The sequence below is a fragment of the Fringilla coelebs genome (genome assembly GCF_963513975.1).
Source record: "Fringilla coelebs genome assembly, chromosome: 9".
Classification (NCBI taxonomy): Eukaryota; Metazoa; Chordata; class Aves; order Passeriformes; family Fringillidae; genus Fringilla; species Fringilla coelebs.
Genome location: NC_140067.1, coordinates 17657381 through 17683663, shown reverse-complemented (window position 1 = coordinate 17683663; position 26283 = coordinate 17657381). Strand labels below are relative to the sequence as shown.

At 38.4% G+C, this 26283-nt stretch overlaps 1 protein-coding gene across 2 annotated transcripts; it reads right to left on the bottom strand.

Moving 5' to 3' along the window:
• Positions 1 to 303: 303 nt before the first annotated feature.
• Positions 304 to 26283, bottom strand: LOC311156803 (TLC domain-containing protein 4-B-like). Of its 2 annotated transcripts, none has more exons than XM_084211052.1 (7): positions 26123 to 26283; positions 21068 to 21233; positions 16470 to 16559; positions 13687 to 13745; positions 11744 to 11838; positions 9798 to 9871; positions 304 to 6548 (listed from the first exon to the last, which is right to left on the bottom strand). In XM_084211052.1, the coding sequence occupies exons 2-7, from the start codon at positions 21220 to 21222 to the stop codon at positions 6233 to 6235; spliced, it is 789 nt and encodes a 262-aa protein (XP_084067178.1). In that variant the 5' UTR covers positions 21223 to 21233; positions 26123 to 26283; the 3' UTR covers positions 304 to 6232. The 2 variants fall into 2 exon arrangements, with proteins under 2 accessions (XP_084067178.1, XP_084067179.1); XM_084211053.1 differs by lacking the exon at positions 26123 to 26283 and adding an exon at positions 25771 to 25902.

Below are 26283 nucleotides of genomic sequence, written 5' to 3'. Positions count from 1 at the left end.
CAAATTTACATTATATGCAATTCCCCAATACACAAATTTATAGTTTAAGTTACATTACTGGCCCCAGTGATATCCTACATAGAATTTCAGCATTCAAAATTCCAGCCACCTGAGCAACAGTGGGGCTCAGACCTCATAAATCCATCTTCACCTTCTTTAAAATAAGATACAGCATGAAATCTCAAGATACCATAAAAGCCAGTTGTTTCAGAATTGAACCCCCCCCAAACTGTTCTTTCATGAGTACATAAACTCTTACCATATTAAGAAAGAAAAATTCACAAAATAAGAAGCTGTGTTCCTTTTCTTTATTATGATGTACCAATACTTTGCATACAACATGCAATTTATTGCTTATTGACATTATTGCATATATCAAAGGGGAAAAAAAAATCAGCCAATATAATTTTATGCAAGCTCCTAAACTGTTCAAACAAAATACAGAAATGCTTTACAATATCACTGAAATGCTAACAAAATAATTTAGATTCTTTCTTGTAATAGAAAGTAAATTTAAACCCATAATACTTAATAATTCACTTTGCTATGATGGATTACTTTTATCACCAATCTTCAGAATTGTTATATTGCATGTTTAAGTTCTTGTGCCATGATAAGGATTGCTACTCCGATCAGGTCACATTACTAGTTGAATTTAATAATGTGATCCTGACATTTTGTGACATTATTAGAATTTACTGCAAAACAGATTGTCAAAATTTACCAGAAATCAGTCTAGCAGAATCTACAGTTTTCATCCTTGCTCTGCACATAACTTAGATAAACTCAGCAAGTTTCTTCTTAGATAGATTATATAAACATTTTTGAATTACAGGCTCCATTTTTTATGCCTAACTTGTAACTCATTTGTTCCAAACAGGTTTTGTAATTTGATTTTATAACAGGTTAGCTGTGCTTATTCTGCATAAATAGGTATCTGTCAATACTGAAGAAAACACTGTTTGGTAAATGCATGCTAGAAACAAATCCAGGACATTTGGATGTGTGCATACTAAGTGTGCAAATTATATAGCCGAGCTCATGATTAGCCCTTTTCCTCCCTTCCCCCCATGATTTGATGTTTCTTGTGAAACTGGAATAGGATTACTATAAACAAAACCACATTGCATTCAAAATTTTGTATTCGGTATTACAGCTTAGTATTCATATTTAAATGTCGCTTTCAAACCTAGCAAATTTTTCAAAATACCAAAATTTAAAAACTTAGAAGACGATTTACATGCAACATGTTCCATTTGGGTGCAGATTCTCATATACTTAAATATTTATAGGCTCATAAAAGCATGTCCTGTCCACAAGACAAGTACAATGTTTGACATCCCACACATAGATTAAAAACAAAGATACAATACAGAATATTTTATTTGCTTTTATATTTTCAATTTCAGTAAGTAGGAAGTTATAAATAGCACACTGAATCATTATGTGGTTGATACCAAGCCATGCTGATCTCTTCGTACTTCACTCTCTTACAGACACTTCTTTTACCCACAACTAGTTAAAAATGTATATACTTTGTATTAAACAGATGCCCTCTCAGTGCAGGACACCACACAATGAAACTGTTCCCAGAAGAAATTTTGCCAAAATATTTCTTATACCAAACAATATGATTTAGTCTTCATAGCTACCTTCCATTCTTTACTGAGCTATAAAGTGCTTGGTTATTATAAATAGAACAAGACTTTGAAAGGAGGTAGCTAGTAGGAATTTTAAATGGATAAGAAACTTTACCAAGTGTTACCATCTAAAAGTATGACTTGATGCTTTATCCCAGATCTCTAAACAACCCAGGCAGCACGTATTTCATCTTCTCTGCCATAAAAACAACTTTCAAGTTGCTTTCAGAAAATCCTAAGAACTTCACCTAACACAGATTTTATCCAGGTTTGGATGAAGGTTAAAAGTTCACAAATAATATCACTATTTCCATCTGGCTGCCATCAATCAGGGTATCAGCAATGAAGTACCATTCTTTTTCTGCCTGTATTCCATAGACAGAGAAATCTGACCAGGAACAAACTTTCCCTCGTGGAGTTCCTTGTAGCCAGATAATGCTGTTGTACAGAAGGGTATTAAAATATGAAAGGGGCTTGCAATAGTTTTCAAAGTCTTCTATAGTTGCACTTTTTCATCTGAAAATTCTAGTCCCTTTCTATTTGCTTCATTGATGGCTTTCAGCAGCAGCCAACAGCACACCAGACCCTAAGCTGGAGTAGTTGTCAAGCAGCCCTTTATTTTCCTGACTGGCTCAGCAGAAGCATCACAAAACAATTTTTCAGACTTCTCTATTAAATGGTCTTTTACATAAAGCTTGTTCATACATATGCTTAAACACACACAAGGTCATGGAAAAAAGTCCTCTTCATACAATAATCAACAACTGGTATTCCATTTTATACAGCCTGAAAATTCTAAAGAATAAAATTTCATTTTCCATCGCGAACAGAGACACAAACACCTAAACCTTTCTGCTATGTATCTGTCTGCTGTTGTCCCAACCACAGCAGTAGGAAGACATGTGGATCTCTAGGTGTGCACTCAAAGTCTCCTCCTCCTCTCCTCTGTCTGAATGCATTTGCTCACTTATGTAGGCTTTTACCCTTAGGTTGTTAGTTTTGCAATACGAGTAATCTTCTCCCACAATATTTGAAGCAAAGATGGAAGTCATTCTCTTCCAAACACTGTAACTAATTTAACTTTTAATAAATTTTAGTATATAATTTGGAATTGTTAAGAATTTATATATGAAGCCAGCTCCCCTCATTTTCCTGTGCATATATTTCATTATGCAATGGATTATATTTTTAAGCAATTAAGTTATTAAATTATGGAGCTCACTCAAGACAGCATGAATTTATAGAGGTAGAGTAGGCTTCAGAGATGTAATTCTTACCACTGAAGAATTCACACAGATAACCCATACAGCATCCACTGAAATCCACTGAAACACTCTGAGAAAATGAGCATTTGAAGTATACTTCCTCTCTGCAAGTACTGATTCCACAAATCAGTTACAGAACACCTAACCTACCATTCTCCTGTAGAATTCTGAAAGTGGTATTTACTCATCTTTTGATGAAAAATTAAAGCCATAAAAAGGGAAACTTGCATTTCTACATACAGCCTAACTGGTACCAACAGTCTGTCCCATGATCAGCAAGTTATTGTCACCTGGTATTGAAGAATGGAACAGAAAAGAAAACCAAACTATTTTTTACAAGAGTCTCTCCTTCCATTTGATATGCCCACAGAAAAGACACCTGGTGACATGCCAAGAGTCTGCTTTTACAATGCATCTGTTAAAAATAGAAGTTTTAAGCCACTAATAAGATTTTACATTCAAAAGCATTTGTTACGATGCTAATTACCATGCATTTACCTTTTTACATAAAAAAGCAAAGACACAAGCTTACAACATTAAATTTTATCAATATTTCACCACATTTTTAAAATTAATAAAGTGCAATTAAAAAATGGGTGCCACAGCTATCTAATTTGCTGTATTATAAGCTCTTAATGGCAGGTAAAAAGTGCCCTATATACTGCTGTATTCAGTACATCACAACTTTGCTGCCTGTTTACTAAAGTCTTTGCTGAAACCACAGCTGTTAATAGGTTTTTTTAATAAGAAAATTTTCTTCTGATGCATCGGGACATAACTGTAATAACTTAAAAAAAAAATTTAACATTTAGAGCTAATGCATTGCAAAATAGATTTTTAATTACACTAATTTTGTGCAGCAATCCAAAATACTAGCTGTTCTAAAAGGATTATCCCACTGCCCTTCAATCCTGGACTGTTGGCTAAAGTATAGTATGCAGAGTTTTGGATTGTTTTTTGTTTCTAAATCTATTTTAACATCAATTTTGTTATAGCTTGACTTACTTTTTTTTCCTCCCTATCAAATACAAGTCTATCTAGAAGTGGAAGAAGTAGGCCATTTTAATGAATGGCCTCTACTGACAACAAAATATTTAAAATAGTGAAATATTAAAATCAATCTAAGAAATTATAAATTCCAGAAACTTTTCATGAATTATCACCCTACGAGTTTCTCCAAATCATCTTATCAATTTTTCATCCTACTTCCCTAAAAAGAAAGCAGATTTTTGTTTTCAAGCATACTTCTCCAAAACATTTGAATTTACTCAATTTTAGAAAGGAACAAGCTTTTACAAAACTATTAATCACAGGGATCTAGTGATGTTAAAAGTGAAGAAAAGAGTATTTTGCATCAGGTATACTGAAATCACATTTAAAAAGATACCAGGTTCTGCAAATAAGCATAAAAGAGAGTCTATTGCTTTGAGCTCTGTGGATTTAGTGGTGCCCAAATGAGGCACTGCACTCACTCAGATCACACAGCCCAAGAGATGAATTGTTAACTCTCCCAAGGCATAAACAGATCTTTTGTCCTTAGGCTGTGAAGTGTCAATAACCACGGGATCCAAACCCACAAGTACTGACAATCCTTGCTATCTCCCTCAACAAGGCAGGATTGGGAAAATTTTAGAAAAAAGCCTGCCAAGCTGAGCAATGGAACTAGGCTTTCAAAAGTGCATTTTACACAGGTCCAAACAATCCTCCCTGACAGCATTTCAACTGGGGAACTAAACCAAGGCAGCTGCCTTGGCTGGGAGGCATTTCAGCCTAGGCAGTTCTCCTGGGTCTTACATGCAATTTCTGGATGAGGGGAGTACCTGGTCCCTCCCCAGGGAGGGCTGCACGGGGCACTCACCTCTGACTGCGGAGGGGAGAGCTCACGTCACCCAGCTTTGTCAGAGGGAACAGGACTCATCACCCCACAGGGTAAATATGCTACTTTTCTGTTTACAAATAAATTGCTTTAACAGATTGCTACAATAATCACAATTCTGGATAAAAGAAGTAAAACAAAACAAATTTACACAAATATAGCTCTCAAAATAATTTTAAATAAAACATAACTCAGAATCTCCTCAAATTGTATTACAAATGAGATTTAGGACTATTCCTAGATGGTAAGATTCCTCTCTGATGACCTCCAAGCCTTCAAGTTCACAGACAGAGTAACTGAGTATCTATTGACAAATATGTGGTTTAAAACAAAAAAATAAAATTGCGTCTGCAGAGGTCAACTGTTCCTTCTACAGAATTACCATACAGTTTTAGGCGAGTTTGGCACAGTTAATTCAAGAGTGTTCTTAGTCACACCTTGGATTTCTGACTTCATTAACATGGAAAATGTGACAAAACCCCTCAACAATTCATATCAAACAGGTCATTTTTGTGATAAAAGAAATAAGTATTACTTAAGGTTACACATCACATATACAGAAGATTTTTACATCTTTGCAATTAAACATTGAATCCAAATAGCCAATGGTTAAAAATACTCTGAGAAGAATTGCAGCACTTCTCAAAGGCAGTAGCAGCAAAGGAAAGAGCACTTCAGTAAGAACTATGCCATTTCCACACATCATCTACCATATTAACTTACAAAAAATGTTCCATGGGGAATTTAGAAGATGTACTATTGCATGTAACCTAGGACAGCACATGGGAATCCTTCCCATCAATGGGAGAATTTTAACAGCTCTTAAGATATCATGTGGTCTTATAATACAGCATTTTAGATAAAATTATTTCAAAATTTCCCAAAATGGTTTGCATTCATATAAGGCAGAACAAAAAGCAGTAAAAGACTTCATAGAATCAAAGCCAAATTTTTAGCTTTTCTTGCAAAAATTAAAAAGTTGTCAAGAATGAAATCTTGATTGTTATTCCTAGAAGAAAACATAGAAACGTGCCTGGAAAATTGCACCATATCAGGAGTTTGGGGAATTTTTCATTTTCTAAAAAAACAGATATGTCAGTATTCACTGGATTTATAAAACATTTTAATCAGAGAAACCTGAGAGAAACACTTTGAACACACTGGTGGACAATAAGCAGTAACCAGTCTGCTCCTTTCTAATTTCTGATGCTTGCAACTGCTTACAACAGCCATGTGGAGCTCATCTGTGTGAGCTTTTGCTTTTATTCCTCACTGGACAGGATCCGCAAAGCGTGGCCCTGGGCGTGCAGGCAGTGTGGCTAGGGAAAGAGTAAGGTCAGTACAGAGGTAATACCTTGTTTCCATAGTAGGAGCATTCCATGGCAGAAATGTGCACTGTTTCAGTGAACCCAAATTATTTTCATAGCAGAAATTTCATTTATGTATGATTTCTAGGTAGATTTTCCATTTTTATGAGTTTTCGCTTCCTCCTGTCCAATAAGACAAATGACCTTGTAGCATCCTTTTGCAATTTTAACCATCCACATCACATTCATAATATCCAAGACAACACTTGAGATCATCCAGGCGCTCTGGGCTGCAAATCCTAATCTCTGGAAGCCTTCTGTTCCAAATGAAGAAATGACGTGGCTGTAATACACAGGCATGACGGCAATCCTCACCACGAAGAACACAACTGTCATCAGCACACCATTGAGGATGTTGGCCTTTGAAGATTTGGGATATCCCAGTACTTCAAAAAACCACCTGCAAAAGAAGTGTTCACAAATACCAGGCAGATTTGAAGCCATCTCATTAAAAACTACTTTACTTCAAGTTTATTTTTAATTCATCATGTATTAATTGCTTCTACCTTTATAATTTCTAAATTATTGCACTTTGTCTTGGCTTAGTTACAAATCCTTCTGCTTGGCTGCACTTTTTCCCACCACTTAAGCAAGGTATGAGATCCAGTATACTGCAGAATAACCCACAGAAAATCCTGATATGAATTGTGAACCAGCTGACAACCCATACACATTTCAGTGACTACTGTGTAATATACAATAAAACTGTATTTTAAAATCATAAAGACATATTTATTATTTGCTGTTATAGTTTATACCAACAGCAGCTAAAATTCTCTGTCTCACTGAAAGCAACTGTAAAATTGCATTTGGATTTGGTAATGCAAACAGAGCTCTAATTTCTCGTACCTGGGATTTTGTGACTGCCCAAAAGCAGAAAGAACATTTTCAGAACCAGACATTGTGAACTCTTGATCGTGTCACAACTTGGAACCTTACCCAATGAAAAAAGATAAATCTAGAAACTGCCTCTCCATCTACTGCTGGGTTACAAATAGTCTTTAAAAAAGAATTCTTTCATATTGATTCCTAGATATAGTAGACAGGCATAACTTATCTATTGCCTAGCACACAGAACCTGAGGGTTGAAAAAGGAACAACAAACTTGTCTAATCCTTTGTGATTCACACTTAAACCAGAATAAACAAGTAAAATTTGTGCAGCAATGGCAGGTGGGACCAGAGCAAAATAACTTAAATCACTGTATTCATAATGGGGGATGGGGAAGAAAATGAAATAATCAGTTTTTCTCCAATAAGATACAAGGCTAAAATAATTTAACAAAAAACCATTTCTAAACCTGGTTTTAAAAGTATTTTTTAATTGAATTACCTACAGATTACAACCTAGGTAATTATAAATACACTAAAAAGATTTTCCAGACATCCAGCTCTAAGAGAAATATTCTAGAAATTCATTAAGCATGCAACTAGGACAATTAAAATCCAGGCACTCGAGGTGGCAGTCCAGCCCGGAAGCAAGATGCCTCACCATAGAAACACTTACTGACATGAAGAGAAAGACCTGACATGTTTGGTCAGATTAACAATCAAAGCTCTTACTTGCAATGATATACACAATGCAGAATCAAAAATTAATGCAAAAAATGGTTTTCAAACATACTGCAACATGCCAGTATAGGTAATTGGTATCTGTTTAGCAACTTCCCTTTCCAGCAAATTTAAAAAAAAAAAAATCTGTAAATAACAGTTACCATTACAATTTTACCCACCACAGTTCAGAATTAATTACATAAATGCTGATACTAACATTAAAAGATCTAAATGCCTGGCATGGAGACAACCTCCAATTAGAGATCCCTAACAACACAGACAGGAAATACACAGACAGTTCTAAGATTAGCGTATCTTTTTATATTTTAATAAGAGCTCTTTTGGTAGACTAAGAATGCAAACAAGAAACATAATGTAAGTCATTATCATTATCCCCTACTTACTGTCTTAAGGGTCTGATTCACTTCAAATTTAATGGAAAAAAATCATGCACTAATGAGATGACATCTCTTAGTGCAATGGACTTTATTATCTCCTGCAGCAATTTCTGCTTTTCTGAGAGAGTGCTAAATGTCAGTATTCAAAGACCCATAATCTCACCATGGGCATTTTAAAAGTATAAAATTACTTTTAAAAGTATAAATTACTTTTAATGGCCAAATGGACCACAATTCTTTCTAACACCACAGTCTGAAAGGTAAGCATCAGTGTAGGAACCCACTTGAACCCAAACTGACATCCTGTCTTGTTAGAAGCTGGGACAACAGTCATTCACTAGGACATGAATATCAATATAAACCCTTTTTTCATTAAGTTTAAAGAAGTGTTTACTTAGTCTGTAGTTTTTCTGTGCACAACAGACTGATATCTCCCACTCAACTGCACTGGGGCAGAGGAGAGCAGCCTCTGGAGAGCTCCATTATCCCACCCTGTCCTCCTGTGAGTTTCAGTTTACCAAACTGATGCTCAAAAGGGACCACAGCACAATCTTTTTTATCTGTAAGAGCTCTGAGGAATGCTACAGTGTCATAAAACACTTCAGACATTACAGTCACAATGCAGTAATGGGCAATAGCCTGTCTGCAGGAGGAATACAGGTTCTATTTGCCTTATCCTTTCTTTATCAGACATCTGGAAAAGCAAACAGATGCCACACTTATAGAAGCAGTAAAGCAGAAATACACCCCAAAAACCATGGTTAAGAAAAAAGCATCTGATACACTGAAAATCCTTATCCTACCTTGCAAAAAATTGGAGGAAGATAAGACTGCAGCCTTGCTCTGTACCAAAGCCCCTCACCTGAGGTGAAGTTCTTGTGGGGCAAATCCTACCCCCAGCTGTGGCCTGAAGGCTACAGAGTAAGGGGAGAAGCCACCCTCCCCACAGCACCATGAAACTCCAATAACAGCTTTCCCCTTGCAGCAGTACGTGCATTATCAGCCTCCTTTTCTGATACAGCAGCACATCAGGGAAAAACACTTGAACCAGCAGCCAGGGCAGGCTCTGAGCTCTGCAGGAGAAGCTTCAGCCCCTCTCTTCTCTAATCACAGGTGTGAAGATTAACCATTTCAGATATAGTTAAGTGCTCAAAATAACTTGCAGAACTATTTTTGAAGGCAAATAAAGCATATACATGTATATTATTCTAGATATGAATATTGATCTACGTGTGTGGAATATTGGAAAATAAACTTCAAATTATACAGACCAAAGCAATTCCATTCTAGGATTCTGATGACAATATTATCTTGCTTCTTTTCCTCGTCCATGATACAAAGAAAAAACATCCATATTCAAGATGGCTTTATTATAAAAAATAAATGAATATACAAAAGTTAAAAAAGAATATTTTATTAGTGAATTTTTTGTCTGGTATTTTCATAAAAAGCTGGCATTTCATACAAAGCCTGGTATAATCCAGAAAGGAACTGGGAGATTAATACATTACTGTTGCAGCTATAGCAGCAAAACATTTTCATAGCAAAAAAGACTTTCATATAGTAATCCTTAGTTCAACAGATATAAATTCCCTGCCAGCAGACATTCGACAACTATAAAAAGACTTCCTAAGTGACAGAAATAGTAATGCAGATTCAGTTCTAAAAGACCTCTGGAAAACCTCCCTCACCACTTACCGCTGATTGACAAAAGGAGTGGAGAACTCTGCAAGGAGACGGAAGTTCCCAAAATAAGCCAGCAGACCTTTGCTCTGGTTAGCAAAACAAAACAGGCATACAAAAATCAACAATGTAGATGTGAAATTGTCATTTGAGTCTTTAAGTATACACAGAATGACACATCCTCTCAACTTCTTTATTCAAACTGAGTTGCCAGCTGTGGCCACCTTTCCTGCACTTTCAAAGCAAGTTTTTTTCACAAAAGCTGCAATTTTCCTTCAGGACATCTCCAATCAGCAGCTTCTTACTTCAAATAAACCTTTATAAGACCTGCAGTTAAATGGCCACGAAAAAATAACTAGAGAAGACTTGCACAAGTAGTCATAGATTACTAATTACCATGATAGCATTACTGCCTGAAAGAATTATAAACATTTCTGATTTTTCAACGTTTAAACAAGCCCAAACAGAAACACTTTATGCTGAAGAAGTCTCCCTGCATTGCTGTAGGAACATATTTTGCCAGCTCCAATCTGAGAGCAGGGAAGGGCACAGGGAGCCCTTTCCTCCCTCCTGCAGAGGGCAGGGGCAGCCCTTGCCAGCAGCTCTGCCAGGTCCCTGCCGTGCCGTGGGTCAGAACAGCTCCTCCATGGGGCACATCCACTCCACACCCGCTCCAGCTGAGCTCTTTCCTCCAGGTGACACACACTATCCCTATACACAATTGCTGAGTAAGCAGCAGTTTGCAGATGTAGAGATAAAAAAAATGGGGGTTTTTAATTTCCTTAGGTTCCCTGAACAACCTATGGAGTGTGTGTCATGATTCCTCTTTCCCCACCAAGCAAGCAAATACCTACTATTTCATGCTTTTCATGTCAGTTTGCACTACACCAAAGAGAAAATCTGTGTGTTTAACCAAATTCTTTTTACCCCCAAAAAGGCAATTTGGAAATAAGATATTTAGGGGGTGAATTTCTGTGAAGACAACAGACTGAGAGCAACACACTGGCATCCACAGGCAGAGCTATATCCACATAGAAATAAATGTTTTTAAAGAAGCTCACACTAATATTATGTTTTCTGTTTCCTCCAGAAACAGCTAATGAATTTTCTACACAGAGGATTAGCTTTGGTAGTGGTATTTTAATGTATTTAATATTCAGCTCTAATTCACTTTCATCCATGATAATAATAGTAAATTTAATTATCTTCAACCAGAAACAGGGTATTTACTTGACAGCTTACTTCAGCCCCTTTAAACCCTTACATGGGAAATCCGACAGTAATCTGGCATCTCAGCACTTGCAGTATTATAAGCCTAGGAGTCACACAGTAGGCAGGGAAGACATCATTAAGGTTGGAAAAGACCTCCAAGATCGAGTCCAACCATTAGCTGTGCTCTGTGTGCTCCCCACTAAAGCATATCCCCAAGTGCCACATCCACACCTTTCAAACTTCCAGGGATGGTGGTTCCACCACTTCCCTGGACACCTGCCTGACCACCCATTCAGTGCAGAAGTTCTTCCTACTATCCAAACTAAACCTCCCCTGGCACGACTTGTGGCCATGTCCCCTCATCCTGTCACTTGTTACCTGGGAGACAGAAGCAGAACATAACTCCTTGAAACCATTTCCTTCTAACTTTCCAACTAAATATCCAAGCTTGTGGTTTTATTTAAAACCCTGTTCTACAATCAAATGAAAAGCCATTCTGTCAAAGTCTCTTTACAGCAAAAATTGAGAAAAGTTTATAATTTCAACAAAGTTACACAATTTTGTTGGAGTGTAACATTGAAAAGTCATGCATTTACCATAAATAACTGATAAAAACATTTAGAATAATGATTCAAAGTGTAAGTATGCCTTTCATTAACCAGTGAAATTTTTTTTAACATTAAGCGAGGTCTACAAAAGCCGTTTTTTTAATCTCATCTGCTTATGTTACAAGAAAATACAGCACTTACCAGTACAAAATAGTAAGCATACAGAGCTGCCAAGTGATGTATTACAAAAAATTTGTCACCAATTGCCTTCCAGTAGTAAATAATAAGCAACAGATCTACAAGAGAACAGAAATAACTATAAAGAACTATTTATTATACAATCACTGACCTCAGAATAGCTTCTCTACATTTTAGAGATATACCAAGATAGGGCATCAGTAGAAACCCTCTGAATTCATGATGTCTGAAGAGAACATCTTCATCCTAAAGACTTTACTTCAGTCAAAGCATTAGGCAACAGCATTCTCCCAACAATTTCCATAAATGATTACCTTCCACATCAATGGAAATACAGATGCAGTAACTTTAGCCAAAATATTTTGGAAGGAAAAGGTGGAACCTGAATCTCATAGTGATCTCACACTTGTAACCCCAAAAATCTGGAACATATGACATTAATAAAAAAGGCAGGTCTGCAGGGGGCATAGCAAATATACAAATAAATGCAACAAATGCAGGGATCTATTATGGAGAACCTCTGAATCAAAAAGTAAAATATGTTAGTAAATTTGGAACCATTTACCAAAACTATTTTGCAAGAGGCATTTGTAATAAGAAGCATACTTGCTTTATTAAATCCCAATTTTCTAATTACTGCAAAAGTGACATAGCAAGCTAGTGTTAAAAAGAAAGTTTTAACATAAAATAAACCAAAAAAAAACCCAACTAAAAAAATCTTTCTTTTCTCAGGATGGTCTGAGAATTCAGAAGATCTTGTTCTCTGTACTGGAACAAGCAATTTCTGTCCCTACTTTCTGCAAATGAGTACTTTGGACTGGAATATTATTGACCAAGGTTTCAAATCAAAGACTTTACCCCTGTGCCTTTCTAAAGTCCAGAGTGTGCCTTGATCTCTTTTATATTAGCTATCCTCAGGCAGGGCTCTACATCATCTGACATAGCTGCTCACTTCCTATTAATAATTAAACATCAACTATATAGGGAAGTAAGAGAGAATGAGTGGTCAGGTTGAGATGCCTGTTCAAAGACATTCATTAATTCATAATGAAAGTTTAATGTATAATTATTCAAAAATAGATACTAATTAATTTAAACATGGTAGCTGAAGCTATGAAAAACCCCAGACACTTAAAGTAATGCACAGTTTAACTGAATATGCTGATCACCAGATTATCACTTCCACTGGGTTGAGAAATCCAGTATGAGATAACCAAGTCTGTGGCCCAGTCTCTGATCAGAGACTTCACCCTATCATGAGAAGTTTTCACTACAAGTAGTCCAAGTCATAAGTTTTTTGCTTTGATAAGCCAGTATTATCCCCACACAACATAAAAGAAAGTTCCAAAGCATTTTGTAGCAAAATTCCCATGCCAATTTTAGTTGACAGAAAAATTAAGAAAATAAAACATATGTAGAAATAAATAACATACAAAATAAATAATTGACATGTTTTATACATGACTGAATTTTGGCTTAAAAGAGACTAAAAGATGGGCAGGCAGGATCCATTTGCCTCAGCTTGTATTGAGGGTTACTAAAATTCTTCTGCCAGCATTCTGAGGTCACAGGAAGAAACACAGGATAGAAGAGATAGGAGCTGTAGGCAGTGAGAGGAGAGTGAAGGGCACTGCTCCAACACCTTCTCAACTGGCCAAAGGACAAAACTGAGCTGGAGCTGGTGGTTGCACATCAACCCATCCCAAAGCCACACAGTGGTATTTCCTCAGTGCTTGGGGAGATGTTCCATCTTTCACATCTGCTAGCAAGATGCTGTGATTTCACCACAAGCCACAAATCCATTAGCAATTTTAAAAGCCACAGTAGAAACTGTATTGTACACTCATACCACATCTTCACCACAGGGGCTCAGGATAAACATATAGGTATAGTGACTCAATCTAAATAAACAGGTCATGCATGCTGTATACATGTTGCATAATTACCAGAAATGAGGTAGCCTGTGGTAATAGCAATATTCAGCTTCACAATTGACGGGTCACCCCTGTAAACACACCAAAAATACACAGTTACAGCCTAATTTGCAAAGGACATACACATCTCAAACAGAATGCCCATCGGGGCACATTAGTCTTGGCTCATCAGAAAGAGATTATGCAATCTAGTTAAGAAGGGTTCTAATCACAAGTGAATTCCTTTTCCACCCAAACACAAGACACCTACTAACTACCCTAATCAGGATCAACCTCTGCCTGGGCACAGAAACTGCCCCAAGAGCCTTGCTAGAGATCTGAACTGAAACCCAGCAAGTACTCTGAGCTGGCTTCTCAGGAAACCGAGGATAAAAGAGAACAACCGAGTCTCTGTCTCTTAGCCCCTTAACTGACACTGTGTCTCCATTTTTGTTTTCTGCCAAGGCTAAAAGTTTGGTAAGGGTGACAAAAATATCTTGCTCAGCTGGTGCTTTTCATATTCATAATCAGATGGATGTTTATAGGGATAAACAGAGTAGAAGGACACAGGAAAGGAATTATTTGCCAGTTCTCTGAAGCCAAAGAACCTTTGAGCAGAAATGCTTTTCAGAGTAGTTTCCACACCTTCTATCCCTTCCCTTGTGGTGCCAAACATTCAGCAGGCAAAGCTCTTAGTAGCACACACAGAGCTTCTGTTCCTCTAGAATATTCAACAAACCCAACCTTGTGAATACAGCTCCAGAAAGGGAAGCATCCATGTTACAGCAAGCAATGTTTGTTCTTCTCTCCACTGTCATCTGTGCATTCCTACTTTGAGGAGTTTGGTAAGCAAGTCTTTTTTCCTTGGCATAAGGATTGTAACTTAATTTTTAAATTAAATTGTGCAACTAATCTAGCTATGTTTTGTGTAAATATGAATTGAGCTTCAAGTGACAGGTCAACAGATCCATACAATGTAGACTGCTCAAGACAAGCTGTGAAAGCAATCCTTGTTGTAAACCTTTCCAGAAAAAAGGAACCTAGCTGTGCCAACTCCAACACAAAGTCTGCCTCAGCCAGAACACAGTAAAATGCTATTACTTAACTATTTTTTCTTAATCCTATTGGAATGGAGCAGGGGAAGAGATTTCCTGTATTATTACAATCTGATCACTAAATTGTAAAGCTTTCTTAGTGTCTAAAACTAACTGTTCCCCTCACTGAGAGGGTAGTTTACAGGAAAATAAGACTCATAAAACCAGAATTCTGCTGTTAGGTGAAGCAAAATCATTACTAGGAGAGTCTGGAATTCACTCCATCTGTTAAGATTGGCCATAGACATTCTTTTAAATACAGCTTGAAATGGGAACATTTTTCCATGGCTTCAAAACTTGATTTCATGAGCTACATATGTGGTGGGCTGAGTGCTTCTTTAGGTTTAGACAAAGAGTATAGACAGATATGTTCTCCTAACTTTAGCAGGAACTTTTTACATAGAGGCTTCATGTTAGAGCTCAAAGCTGCAGCAGCAGCAGCATCATAGCTAAACTTCTCGGGTGTCCCAACACACTTCACATCACCACCAAGACTAAGCCTGCGCTCAAGAGCCTTCAAACCTCCTCTAGGCTTTCTAAACCAACACTTCAACAACATCTATGGCTGCACTGTCCACCTGTCACATCCCTTCAAGAAGGGTCTACGTCAGAATCCCAAATTATTCTCAATAAATGGAGAACTTGGAATTTAGTCTAAAATCTTCCAGACTTCCTGACCTATCTCCTTGAGTGGAAGGAGCAATGGAATTAATGAGCCCTGATGTCTGCAGGCCAGTTTTGATGCAAGCAAGAGCCCAGAGTAACAAACAGGGAGTGACTTGAATAAGCAAATGGGAAGAACTATCTCTTTGGTGATTGCTAAGAAGGTATGTGGGGCAAATAAATTGCACATAAAGATGCACAGGCAGATAGAACAAACCAAAGTCCATACGACTAACTTTCTTCAAATTTCTTTGCAGATATAGAGTCATATAAAATGCTAATCAAACATCAAACTTGAAAAACTGTAATGACTATGAAGTGAACAGTCACAGGAAGGAGCCTGTTCTCCTGTGAAGCTACAACTAAATCCACTTATTTACATCTTCTCCCTCTCCTTATCTGATCTCTACCACCTCCACATTTTCTACCATGTGATTCTCACCACCAGAAAAACAATTTCTACATCATCTATGTTAGTCTCTAGTACATACAGAAAAAAGGGAAAAGTTTTATGAGAAGTGCTAGACCATCAAAAAATGTCACACACGATGCTGATGTTTCCCTGGAGCTTACCAATGCTCCAGTCTCTGTTATGATCTACTGTATCTATTTTCAGGCATTACCTGACAGTAATACCACATTCTCTCTCCATTGAATCCAAACCCTTTGCAGGGTTCAATGGAGAACTTTCACACAGATATACACTATCCAGATCTACTACAGGTTTTCAATTCCACTTTAAAATTATTACTGTAAATAGCAGAGTTTAAGTCATAATGACTTACAGTTTATTCTTTTATAATTTGCTATTTCAAATCAACTGCTTGTTTTTTATCTATTCCAGAGATGTGCACAGAGACACATTGAACTAAGACACTTACACAATAGTTATCAAATTTTCAAATAGTACAGACAAAAATGAACTCATCACAACTGCATATTTTAATGGAAAATGAAACAATCATTCAGTAGTTAATACACTGCAGGATTCTTTTTTTTTTTTCTTCTCAGTTATGTTCTTTTACTATGTAACCACAACACGTATGTAACACGCCTTACCAGAGAGGGTCAGCATTAACAGCATCATCATACAATAAAATGTAAAGGCAAAATCCTCCAACCACCAAGGCATGGAATGTGGACACTGTCCTGAAAAAGAGATCACAGTCACAAGGAGGTACTGCCATTCACAACTTCCCATGCTGTGCTTAAGGTAGGATGTATCCAAAGGCATTCTCAACTGCCTGCAGATACTTCTGTGGGAGACAATCATCTGTTCCCTATGCTACATCCAACCCCCTACACAATGACAGGTGGGGAAAAACAGTCAGAAGAAGGAATCTATTAGATTGGAATGGGATTGACAATATTAGATACAAAGTGAGTCTTAAAAGTAAGGGAGATCTAAGTTTTCTTCAAATGATCCCATATATTAATGAATCCTTAAGACAGCATGACATCTAGTTTTCTAACAAGTGTTTCCTGTATTGTCCCATTTGCTCCAAAATGCATATGGAATTTCACACTCGGATTAGTCCAGGAGTCCTGCAGCAGCCGGTTTCTCCTTTCAGGCACCAAATAAAAGACCCATAATAAGTCTAGTTTGGATTTGGAAAGTGGCATTAAATGAAAAATCCTAAGCTTCAGATAGAATTTCTAGTGCGTTTGAAGTAGATTCAAAGAGAAAACTTGTACAACTTGGTTGCAGCTGAGTACCCAAGGTATAACAGCTACAGGTTTATATCAATTAGCAGCTTTGTATTGGACAAGGGAAATACAAAATAAACGTCACAGTAATCAAAGCTGCCTTGACCCTACCTGGGTACTAGACACATTTTTCCCCCAAAGACAATAGTCTCCAGTTTACAGGCTGCATGCACAGTGTAGATAAACTCTGCATGCTAACAAGCATGCACTTTTAGAGAAATATCTATTTACAGAAGCCCCAGCAGGGTTTCTGCCAGCACACAGGCCAGGGCCCCTCCTGCCCTTTCAGTCCACACGTATTCTTGGAAGGTAGAACAATGCAATGGGCATGGGTCCAAAATGTGTAACCTTCCTGCCCTAGCCATGGGTTTAACACAACTATAAGCTGCACCTAATACTGGGGTGGCTACTGTCAGATTTCCCACTTTGCAAATGTAATTAGAAAGAAAAAAAAAATGATGTGAAAAAATATCCATAGGGAATCACAGATACTGTTTGAAAGATGAGAGAGCTAAGTTCAGTGCTGTGTGATTGGAAACACTTCACACCATATTCACAGCACCAACAATATACACACAAATGCACAGATGCTGTTAGTTATTATTCTTGTCTTTGTACATATTGAATACATGTATTTGGAAGTCATTAATATTTTAGATGTCCTTAAGGCACTCTCAGGAATCTAAGCTCTACCATGCAAGATTTGAAGAAAACATCTTACTTCCTGCAGAAGACTTTGCAAAGAAAGAGGTTACAATCCCTACTCCGCTTCCAGAAGTGGTATTATTATCTACTGGCAATAGAATTCCGTAACTATTCATAAAAGAGACTGTATTTACAATTTGTTTCAAGAGTGTCACTGTGCTATTTTCAGCAGCTTTTTCAATAGTGTGCCAGAAAATGAATGGAGATTAGTATAATATGAGTAGTCAAAAAATGGATGAGAACGATTAATAATCATTACAGCACAGGCTGCACTTCTGCCCTTTCTTCTATGAACAAAGAAAGAAAATTTAATTATCAGAATTTTAATGATAATTAATAGTTTAATTAAAAGGTCTACTCTTGTAACACAGGATTAAAAAAGATAGGAACTTTTCTTCTTTTTAAAAACAAAGTAGAACATGCAATATTACTGTCTGAAAAATACCTGGAATTTTTGAACTTGAGGTGAGGATAATGCTACAAGAAGGAAAATTTGTCCTAAAATATAGCTCATTAGTTTACAATTGTAATTTGTCTTTGAAGAGGCCATTTACCTGAACCTTTCTGTTTAGAATACAAGTTATACACAAGTAGAACACTTGGTGGGAGTGAAATAAAAGAAAAAAAAAAGAAAGATAAGAAGAGGCAACAGATTTCCTCCTTAAATCTGGACTTTGAAGCTTTTTCATAGACAGGGCAGAAAAAGGGAAATAGTACAACAGTCCATTTTAATAAGGAATCTAGGTCAAGCTATCAAGCTCTCTACATTTCCTTGAAATTTTTTTCAAAGCTTGCATCCTTTAACTCCTCATTAAGCTGCAAACAAAAAAAAAAAAAAGCTGCAATGCTAGGTTGCAGACTTGCTTTTTTATTATTGAATATATTTTTTTCTCAACTATTTAATAGCAGTAGAAGCATGTATTACAGGAGAGGCGACAGGAATATATGCACAACTTGAAGAGTTATACTACATCCATGAGCAAATACAGTTTTTAACTCAATTTGAGTATCCATGTACTTCAGATGCCAGAAGCAATTACTTTATCAGTTCATAATTCTTGGAAGGTCAGAATGAACAAACTGACAGCATGGAAAACAGAGTCAAGAGCTGCAGCTCAAATACTTCATTATGAAGCCCTCCAAATTGCAACAATATATTTTCAATGCTACAGCTCATTTCAGGCAGATGCCCTCTTCCAGACCCAGCTGAGCTGATAAAAATGCATAACCATCCTCTGTGCCAGTTTCCTTAGCACTGCCAACAGAATCATTTGTGTGTGCACTCCCTACACCAGTTCAATATAGGACAAAATAAGAACCATCTACTTTTAAATAATTTAAATGAAACCAACAGATTTTACTGGGACATAGTAACTGTCTCTACCTGCAGAGCTGTCAGCAGAACAAATACATACTCCTCTGCATTCTCTGAGCTTGCAAGATACTCCTTGAGGCCTCTGGTCATCTCAGTGTTTCCAGTGAAGCACTGGAGTGACAGGGCAGTTTGACAAACACTGTGTTTGGTTAGCAGAGCTGAAGTAACACAGGCACAGCCAGCCTTTCTTTCCCTCCATGCCCTCCTCAGTTATAGCATCCACAAGATGCTGATGAACCATGCTTTGTGTTTCATGCCTTCTGACTCCTGAGCTGGATGAAGCCTGGGACCACAACTCACTCGCATGTGTGCTAACATCTACATCCTGCTATCAACCCCAAGGAAAAAAAATGTGCAAAGAGGTAAAAAAGGACATGGTCTGGGGTACTGTATCAATTGAGCAGTTAAACATCTTATTACAAAGTAGCTCAGAGATTTGGAGCAGCTTATTTCCAGCACACTTGTGAGGTGTAAAACAATTCATGTTATTATGCAAAGCACTACACCAGCATAGCACTACCAGGCATGGGGCAAGTTCTCATAAAGCCTATTATGCAATTCAAAGGCCATTTGATGTGGCTTATAGACAATAGTTCAGCTTCACATGGGAACAGTTTAGTTTACTTTCCCTGTCTGCCTCTTATTGTTAATTGGAACAGAGAGGTAAACCTCAGCTGCACTGATACTGTGAACTGGCATCCTACACAGTTGTTCTGGCAGACAGGTCATTATTCAAAGATGGAACTGAAATCAAGATGGTGCCTTTAAGAACACTGCAAGTGGACATTTGCCAAATGGAAGGGCAAGGCTATTTGAGTTGCTAATGCTGCCTTGAACAATGGAAACAACTTTAAAAGTTCTGTATCCGCCTGATACTAAACAGCCCTGAGGAGGAACACAACTGCAACTAATGCATTTTGAGTACAGGGACAACCATACAGTACACATTTTTGAGCTTTAAACTTGGGAAACATCTGAAAAAATATTTCAAAGTTGCAATAGGCTACTCGAAGGTATATTGTACCTATTCATTTCAACTGGAGAACCTTGTGCAACATATATACTCTTTCAGAGCAGTATGTTGCAAATAAAAGCTCATTGATCACCCCATTTTCAATTACTATCTTATACTTCCCTTATGGCTTAAAAGACTCACTGGTCAAACAAGTTTCTAGAAGTCCTGTATCTGAGAGGACAAATGAAATGCAGGGGGATCCATCCCACTGATGGAAATCAAAAGCATTCCTCACTCTATCTGTGTTTCTGGGACTGAGTTTCCAGAACTCCTTCCTGCATGTGTACACTACGTCTGCTATAGCTTCCCCTCCTCCTCCTGCAGTCTCCTTTCCCTACAACACACATGAACCTGACTCTTCTCAATACTACACCAAAGTGTCATTAAATTCCTTGGAAAACCTTAACCTATATAAAACAGTTTGCAGTGTAGTAGCCCCAGGTGAACAAACTGCTTTGGTCCCAGAGATTCACTGGGATTTCAAAGAAATTGCAATAGTTTTGATTTACATAGATGTTTGGAAAGGAATTTTTTATCTCTTCTCTTTACTGGAAGCATCACAGAGCATCCCTTCAGTTCATTACCTCTCACCAGTCACTGTTTTATCTTTGTACTGACCTTCACTTGGGCATCACTGTCTAACAAAGCATTTAATGTAAGTGTTAGTAACACTATGTTTCCACGAAGGGGCCTCAGCATTTCGCATGCATTATTTGTCCAGTGTCTAGAGCCAGCCCTCTGATCTTCACCTTTAACTAACAGGGTTTTCTTCAGTTTTACACATACACACACAGGTGGTTCAGGTGTCCATGATTTCAGGTAAGTCTTTAACTGCTGTTGTTTTGAACACTTTACCTTGAATTCCATTCGATCTTCCTTTTTTCGCTGAGATTGTTAAAACCAGGTGTTATTCGTGTTGACACCCAAGAACTTACAACGTGGAACAGGAGCTGAAATACAGTAAAACTGGCAAGAGCAATGCCAACAGTCAGGTTGCTGAAGGAGGCCATTGTTCTTCAACCTGTGAAGAGAAGCAGAAGGTAATTTCACTCTATTCTTCATTTAACTATTTTAAGCAAACAAAGAAAGTGTTTGTGACAGCAAACTTATCAATTGAAATGTTATTCACTAAAAGTTTCAACCCGTTCAATGTCTCTACTTAAGCATTAACAGTAACTTTTAGATACATAAGTTGCATTTTGGTTTTGGTTTTTTTTTTTTTTTAACATTTGAATATTATACATTTTTGTGGCCTAAAATTGCATGTATTTTTTCTACACAGAAAGGGCAGTGATGACCAGGCCAGTTGCCAGCTCTGCAGCCTCCACTCCCATCCCAAGAACCTCCAAAGTTAAAACTTGTTTCATTATTGCCAGATTGATTGCTGCCAACAGGAGTTCAAAACGCAACAATGCAATCAGATAAGCACAGAAGAGAGGTTTTTGGGTCAGCCCAGAGAAGCAGTAGCCTTGCTGCAGCTCTGTTTGCGCACTTTGCAGAGACAGCAGCTCCCAATCCACGCTGGGCTCGTCGAGAGCTCGTCCTTGGGACGGGCTGTGGGCAATTACACTGGAGCTTTCTTCCTCCACAGAACTCAGACCTCCACATCTTCACACTCAGTGGAAAGCCTCTATCATCAGAGCTGACTGGCTTTGCAGATGCTGGATGTTCAGCTATTTCATGAGGTCTAAACACCAAAACAACTCCAAACAGAACTGTCAGTCTCTAAATGCTTCAGTCGTTTTTCCTGAGTCAACAGTATTTGCAACACAGAATGATATTTTCCCAGAAGCCACAAACTTCTGACATGCATCCCAATTTGACAGTGGTTTACACTCCAAGACTGGCAAAAGTTACAAACTCAAAAAATGTCAATTTATATTAAGTTGAACTGGAAAGGGAAAAAAAAGTCAAATGGCTTCATTTCAAATACTTAAATAATTATTTTAACACCTATGAAAAAACCTGCTGTTACTTATTTTGGTTTTACTTAAGAAAATATCTAAAAACAAATGAAGACTTAGGACAGCATAATCTGATGGTACCACAGCAACCTAATGGTCAGCAAAAGCGATACAATGACACAATACATTTATGTCCACCTTTATTTCACATGCATTACAGAATGAGTGAACATGCCTTAGATTTTTGAAATTGTATCTGCATTGCAGATGGTAAGAAACTTGAACTTCAGGAGGAAAAAAATAGAGGAAAAAGTCCACCATAATAACAAAATAATAACTTTTTTTTTTTAATTAAGTACAATATTCTCACTTTGGGGTGTAAATGGTGAGTATATTGAAACATATAGATCAGAAAAAACATACTTTCATCTTCAAAGACTTAGAAGCAGAAGGTTCAATGGTCTCAAACTTTTTCCCCTCTACCTCTTCCTTTTCTATTTATTCTCCCAGAACTGAAGGCAATAAAACTTCCTCTGACTAGTACCCACAGAATGAAGGACAAGTAAGAGCAGATTTGCTGAGTGAAACCTGCCTCTATCATGTAGATTTCAAGTGCTTACTTCAGACCCGCTTTAGTCCTGTCCTAGGGACTCCACAACTCTTGGAACATATTTGATGTGTTCCTAGGGCCTATCTTCCTGCTCAGTTGAACCCAAAAGGAATCCAGCTTGCAAGCTCTGGGACAGCTATGCAACACAAATCACAGGGGATGATTCAGTTCATAAATGCATTTTTAATCCAAACTAAAATTTTTATATACACACACTGCAGTGCATTTCATCAAACTAATTGATTCCAGTTGTTTTCTGATGACCTGTTCTAGGGCAGCACCATGTAAGTCCTGCATACTTTTTAACATTATCAAAACTTCCAATTTCATTTTCAATCCTGAATATTCAGTATTCTCGATCCTCCACATACTTCTCCATTTCCCTCCACTGATCAAGAAGACACAAAACACAAACCAAACTTTCAGTCCTTTTCACATAGTGTAAAGTACCAGAGACAATGGGTGTTAAGCTCAATTTTCTAAAAAGTTACCATTTGAAGGAATAAAACAATTTAGTATCTACCAGTTTAAACCCACTGAGAAGCACTGTATGGTGTCCAGTTCCAGATTCTAACCCCAAGGACAAACCTTTATTACATTATCTCATTTGTAGCAACCAAGTCTTCTCTTGGACAACATAAGGAAAAAGAAATTATCAGTTGGTTTAATAAAGGAAGCCAAAATCCAGGTTAAATACAAATCTCTTCAGAAAAATAGCAAAACCACTGAGCAGTAACCACACTTACTTCATCCTTTTGACTAAAATACAGCAATTCTCATGATGCTACATTTTATTCATCTGCAGTGACTACACTAGTATCTCTGAGTTGCAAAGACACTGACATAATCTCTTGGACAAGAGAAAACCATGTGTTGCTTTGTTTCCTCAGTACCAGAGGATTATATTAGGTAAGTAATGTTTCAGCTTTTGATAGGTGTTCATTTTATACAGATTATGGAATTAAACAAACCTTGCAAACATGCCTTGAAAGAAATGCATTAGAAGACTAACATTTCACCTAAGGAGCCTGTGGAGGGAACTCATTTTTAAAAAAGATACTTGCATGCAAAGTGCATGACTTGACTTTCAGCAAGTGCAGAACCATGATGCCCATGAAGGAGAATGGTACAATGGTTTCAGAGGAGAGGCAGACAAAAAATTAATCACTAAGCCTCCCTGGCTGGTCTCAGAGATGCTCAAGTTTTGCAAGCCTGATTTCAAATATGCTTATCAAGATGCTGTTTAAGTATAGTAACTACCAAGTCCAGAATAATTTTATGCTTTACTTCAGCAATTAATAGTGTCATATTTTAATTCATTTCAAGAACCTGGTGTAAATACAGCATTTCACATGTTTTCAACTATAAATATTGTCCCATATCTATAGGTTGTTATTTTCTCATATGCCTAGGCTGTTTTCAACTGTATCCTGTTAAACATGAAAATTTACTGGTTTTTACCAAATTTTCTTTTCATTTACAAGAAAAATTATTCATGTTGCTGGACCTAAACAGTTTGTTGCATTGTGCTTGTTGACTTAAAACAAGCACAATTAGCTTCTGATTACAATTTTCCTTGACAAAGTCCAAAGTTAGTAAGCCAGGCAGCTTCAACTACACTGTGGGGTTTTTTTTCCAGGTATCTTCTTGTAGCTGTACAGCAAAGCCTGATCAAGATACACAACTTTGTGGATTATGTATGTGCAGACACTCTATCACCCAAACTGCATAGTCATTGATTACTGTTCTGTCAGCTGATACAGGGTTTGAGCTAAGGGGAGGCTGGCTGGGGAGGAGGTTTAGTGTAACTACTTTGTATGCAGGAAAAACAGTAAAATATACAGGTTGGTTCTCCACCATTAGCATTTGCCTCACTTACCCAAAATTACTGTCTTAAAACATTTGGTTAGACAGCAACTACATGAGAACAGAACTTTACGCTTGTAGCTTTTCAATGGAGTCTTTAGGTAAATAAATATTACCAAACACTTGAAACTAACATTTTTTCAGCAAGGTATTGCTTACATGGCTAGAGTGATTTCAAATTACTCCACTGACCCAATAACTTTGAAAAGGTTAATAACACAGGTTTTTTTAATCATACTCCATAAGAGCCAAGAATATGTTGGATTTCATTTGCTATTAACATGCAGTGGTTTTCCTGCAATTCTGTTTCTACTTGAAGAAAAAGCAATATCCATTCACCCCCAATATGATAACACTATGAACTCCTCATAGAAACAGTTGGCACTTAACAAAAGAGGATAAAGGAGCAGGAAAGTTATCTAGTGTTGTACCATCAAAAGCATGGTACAACATGCTTTTACATTCTCCTCCCTACTGTTTCCACATCATAAAAATAAGAAATGCAACAGTATAACAAGACATGGTAAGAAGGTGCAGTGGAAGGTTTAAGGTCCACAGCCCTTACTTTCTTCGAGGCTGGATTTCCAGATGAGTGGGATCAATTTCCAAACAAGATTACACCGTAAAGCTGCTATTGATACCAGGACATCGCATGAAATACCGTGCTCTCCTGATCCGCTTAAAACTAAAAGCCAAATCCAATAGCTGTAAAACTTGTCAGACCAATCTGCAGAGAGCAGCACTGGACTACTGACTGTTTCCACATTTTATAATAAGCCCAGTAACAAAAGCAGTGCTGGGGCTTTGCTGTGCTCTTGGTTCTGAATGGTAGATCCTATTCGTTTGGTATCTTATTTAGCTCAGTAAGCAGCGTTAAGGAGAAACACAACAAAATTCAAGCTACTCACACTTAAGCCGGTCCCTTTTCTATTTAAGGCTATTCACACCCTAAACTCCACTCCACTAAGAGCTTTCTGCTCTTAGAACATCAAAGCAACCGGCAGAAAAAGCATTCTTATAAAGGCAGGGCACTCAGGAAGAGGTGGCCGCTGCGATACCATTTACCGAATTTCCTCAAGCCCCGCAAGCAGTCTAGAGTCGCAAAGCCCCCAGGAGGGAACCCGCCCAGCCTCGGTGGGCACGGAGAGCCCCCGCGCTGCCCCCGAGCCGGGCATTACCTCGCCGTCCCGGTCACCCGCCGTTCGCACCGGCCCCGAGCGGCCGCCGGGCGGGCAGGCAGCGGGCAGGAGCAGGCAGGAGAGCCCAGCAGCGGGCAGGCAGCGGGCAGGCAGCGGGCACCCTCCGCGCTCGCTCCGGCCGCGGGAGGAGGCGGCCCCGCGCAGCCCTGCGCTGTCAGCGCGCCCCGCGCCGCCGCTTGCGGCCCTCGGCCCCCGGGGCCGCCCCGCGCCGAGGGAGGGAAGGGGCCGCTCCGCGCAGCCCCGCGGGGCGGGGGAAAGGGGCCGCACCGCCCCCGCCCCGCCAGCCGCGGCCTCTCAGCGCCCTACCGCCTTCCCTCCCCGCACGCCGCACCTGGGACCGGGGTTACGGGGGCTGCGGCGCCGCCTCCTCCTCCTCCATGCCTTCCCCGCGTCGGGGACGGGACAGCCCTTCCCGGGCGCAGGATGCTCCGGCGGGGATCGGGTTACGGCGGCCGTAGCCTTAAAGGGGCCGAGCTGCCGCCGCCACCTGCC

Bases quoted from the DNA above. Each gene is read 5' to 3' on its own strand.
- LOC311156803 (XM_084211052.1), bottom strand. From the start codon at position 21,222: ATGGCCTCCTTCAGCAACCTGACTGTTGGCATTGCTCTTGCCAGTTTT. The intron at 16,560-21,067 runs GTAAAGTGTTCA...TCTCTTTTTCAG, and splicing joins AAGATCGAATGGAATTCAAG to GACAGTGTCCACATTCCATG. The intron at 9,872-11,743 runs GTAAGTGCTGTA...TTTGCTAACCAG, and splicing joins ATGCTTACTATTTTGTACTG to AGCAAAGGTCTGCTGGCTTA.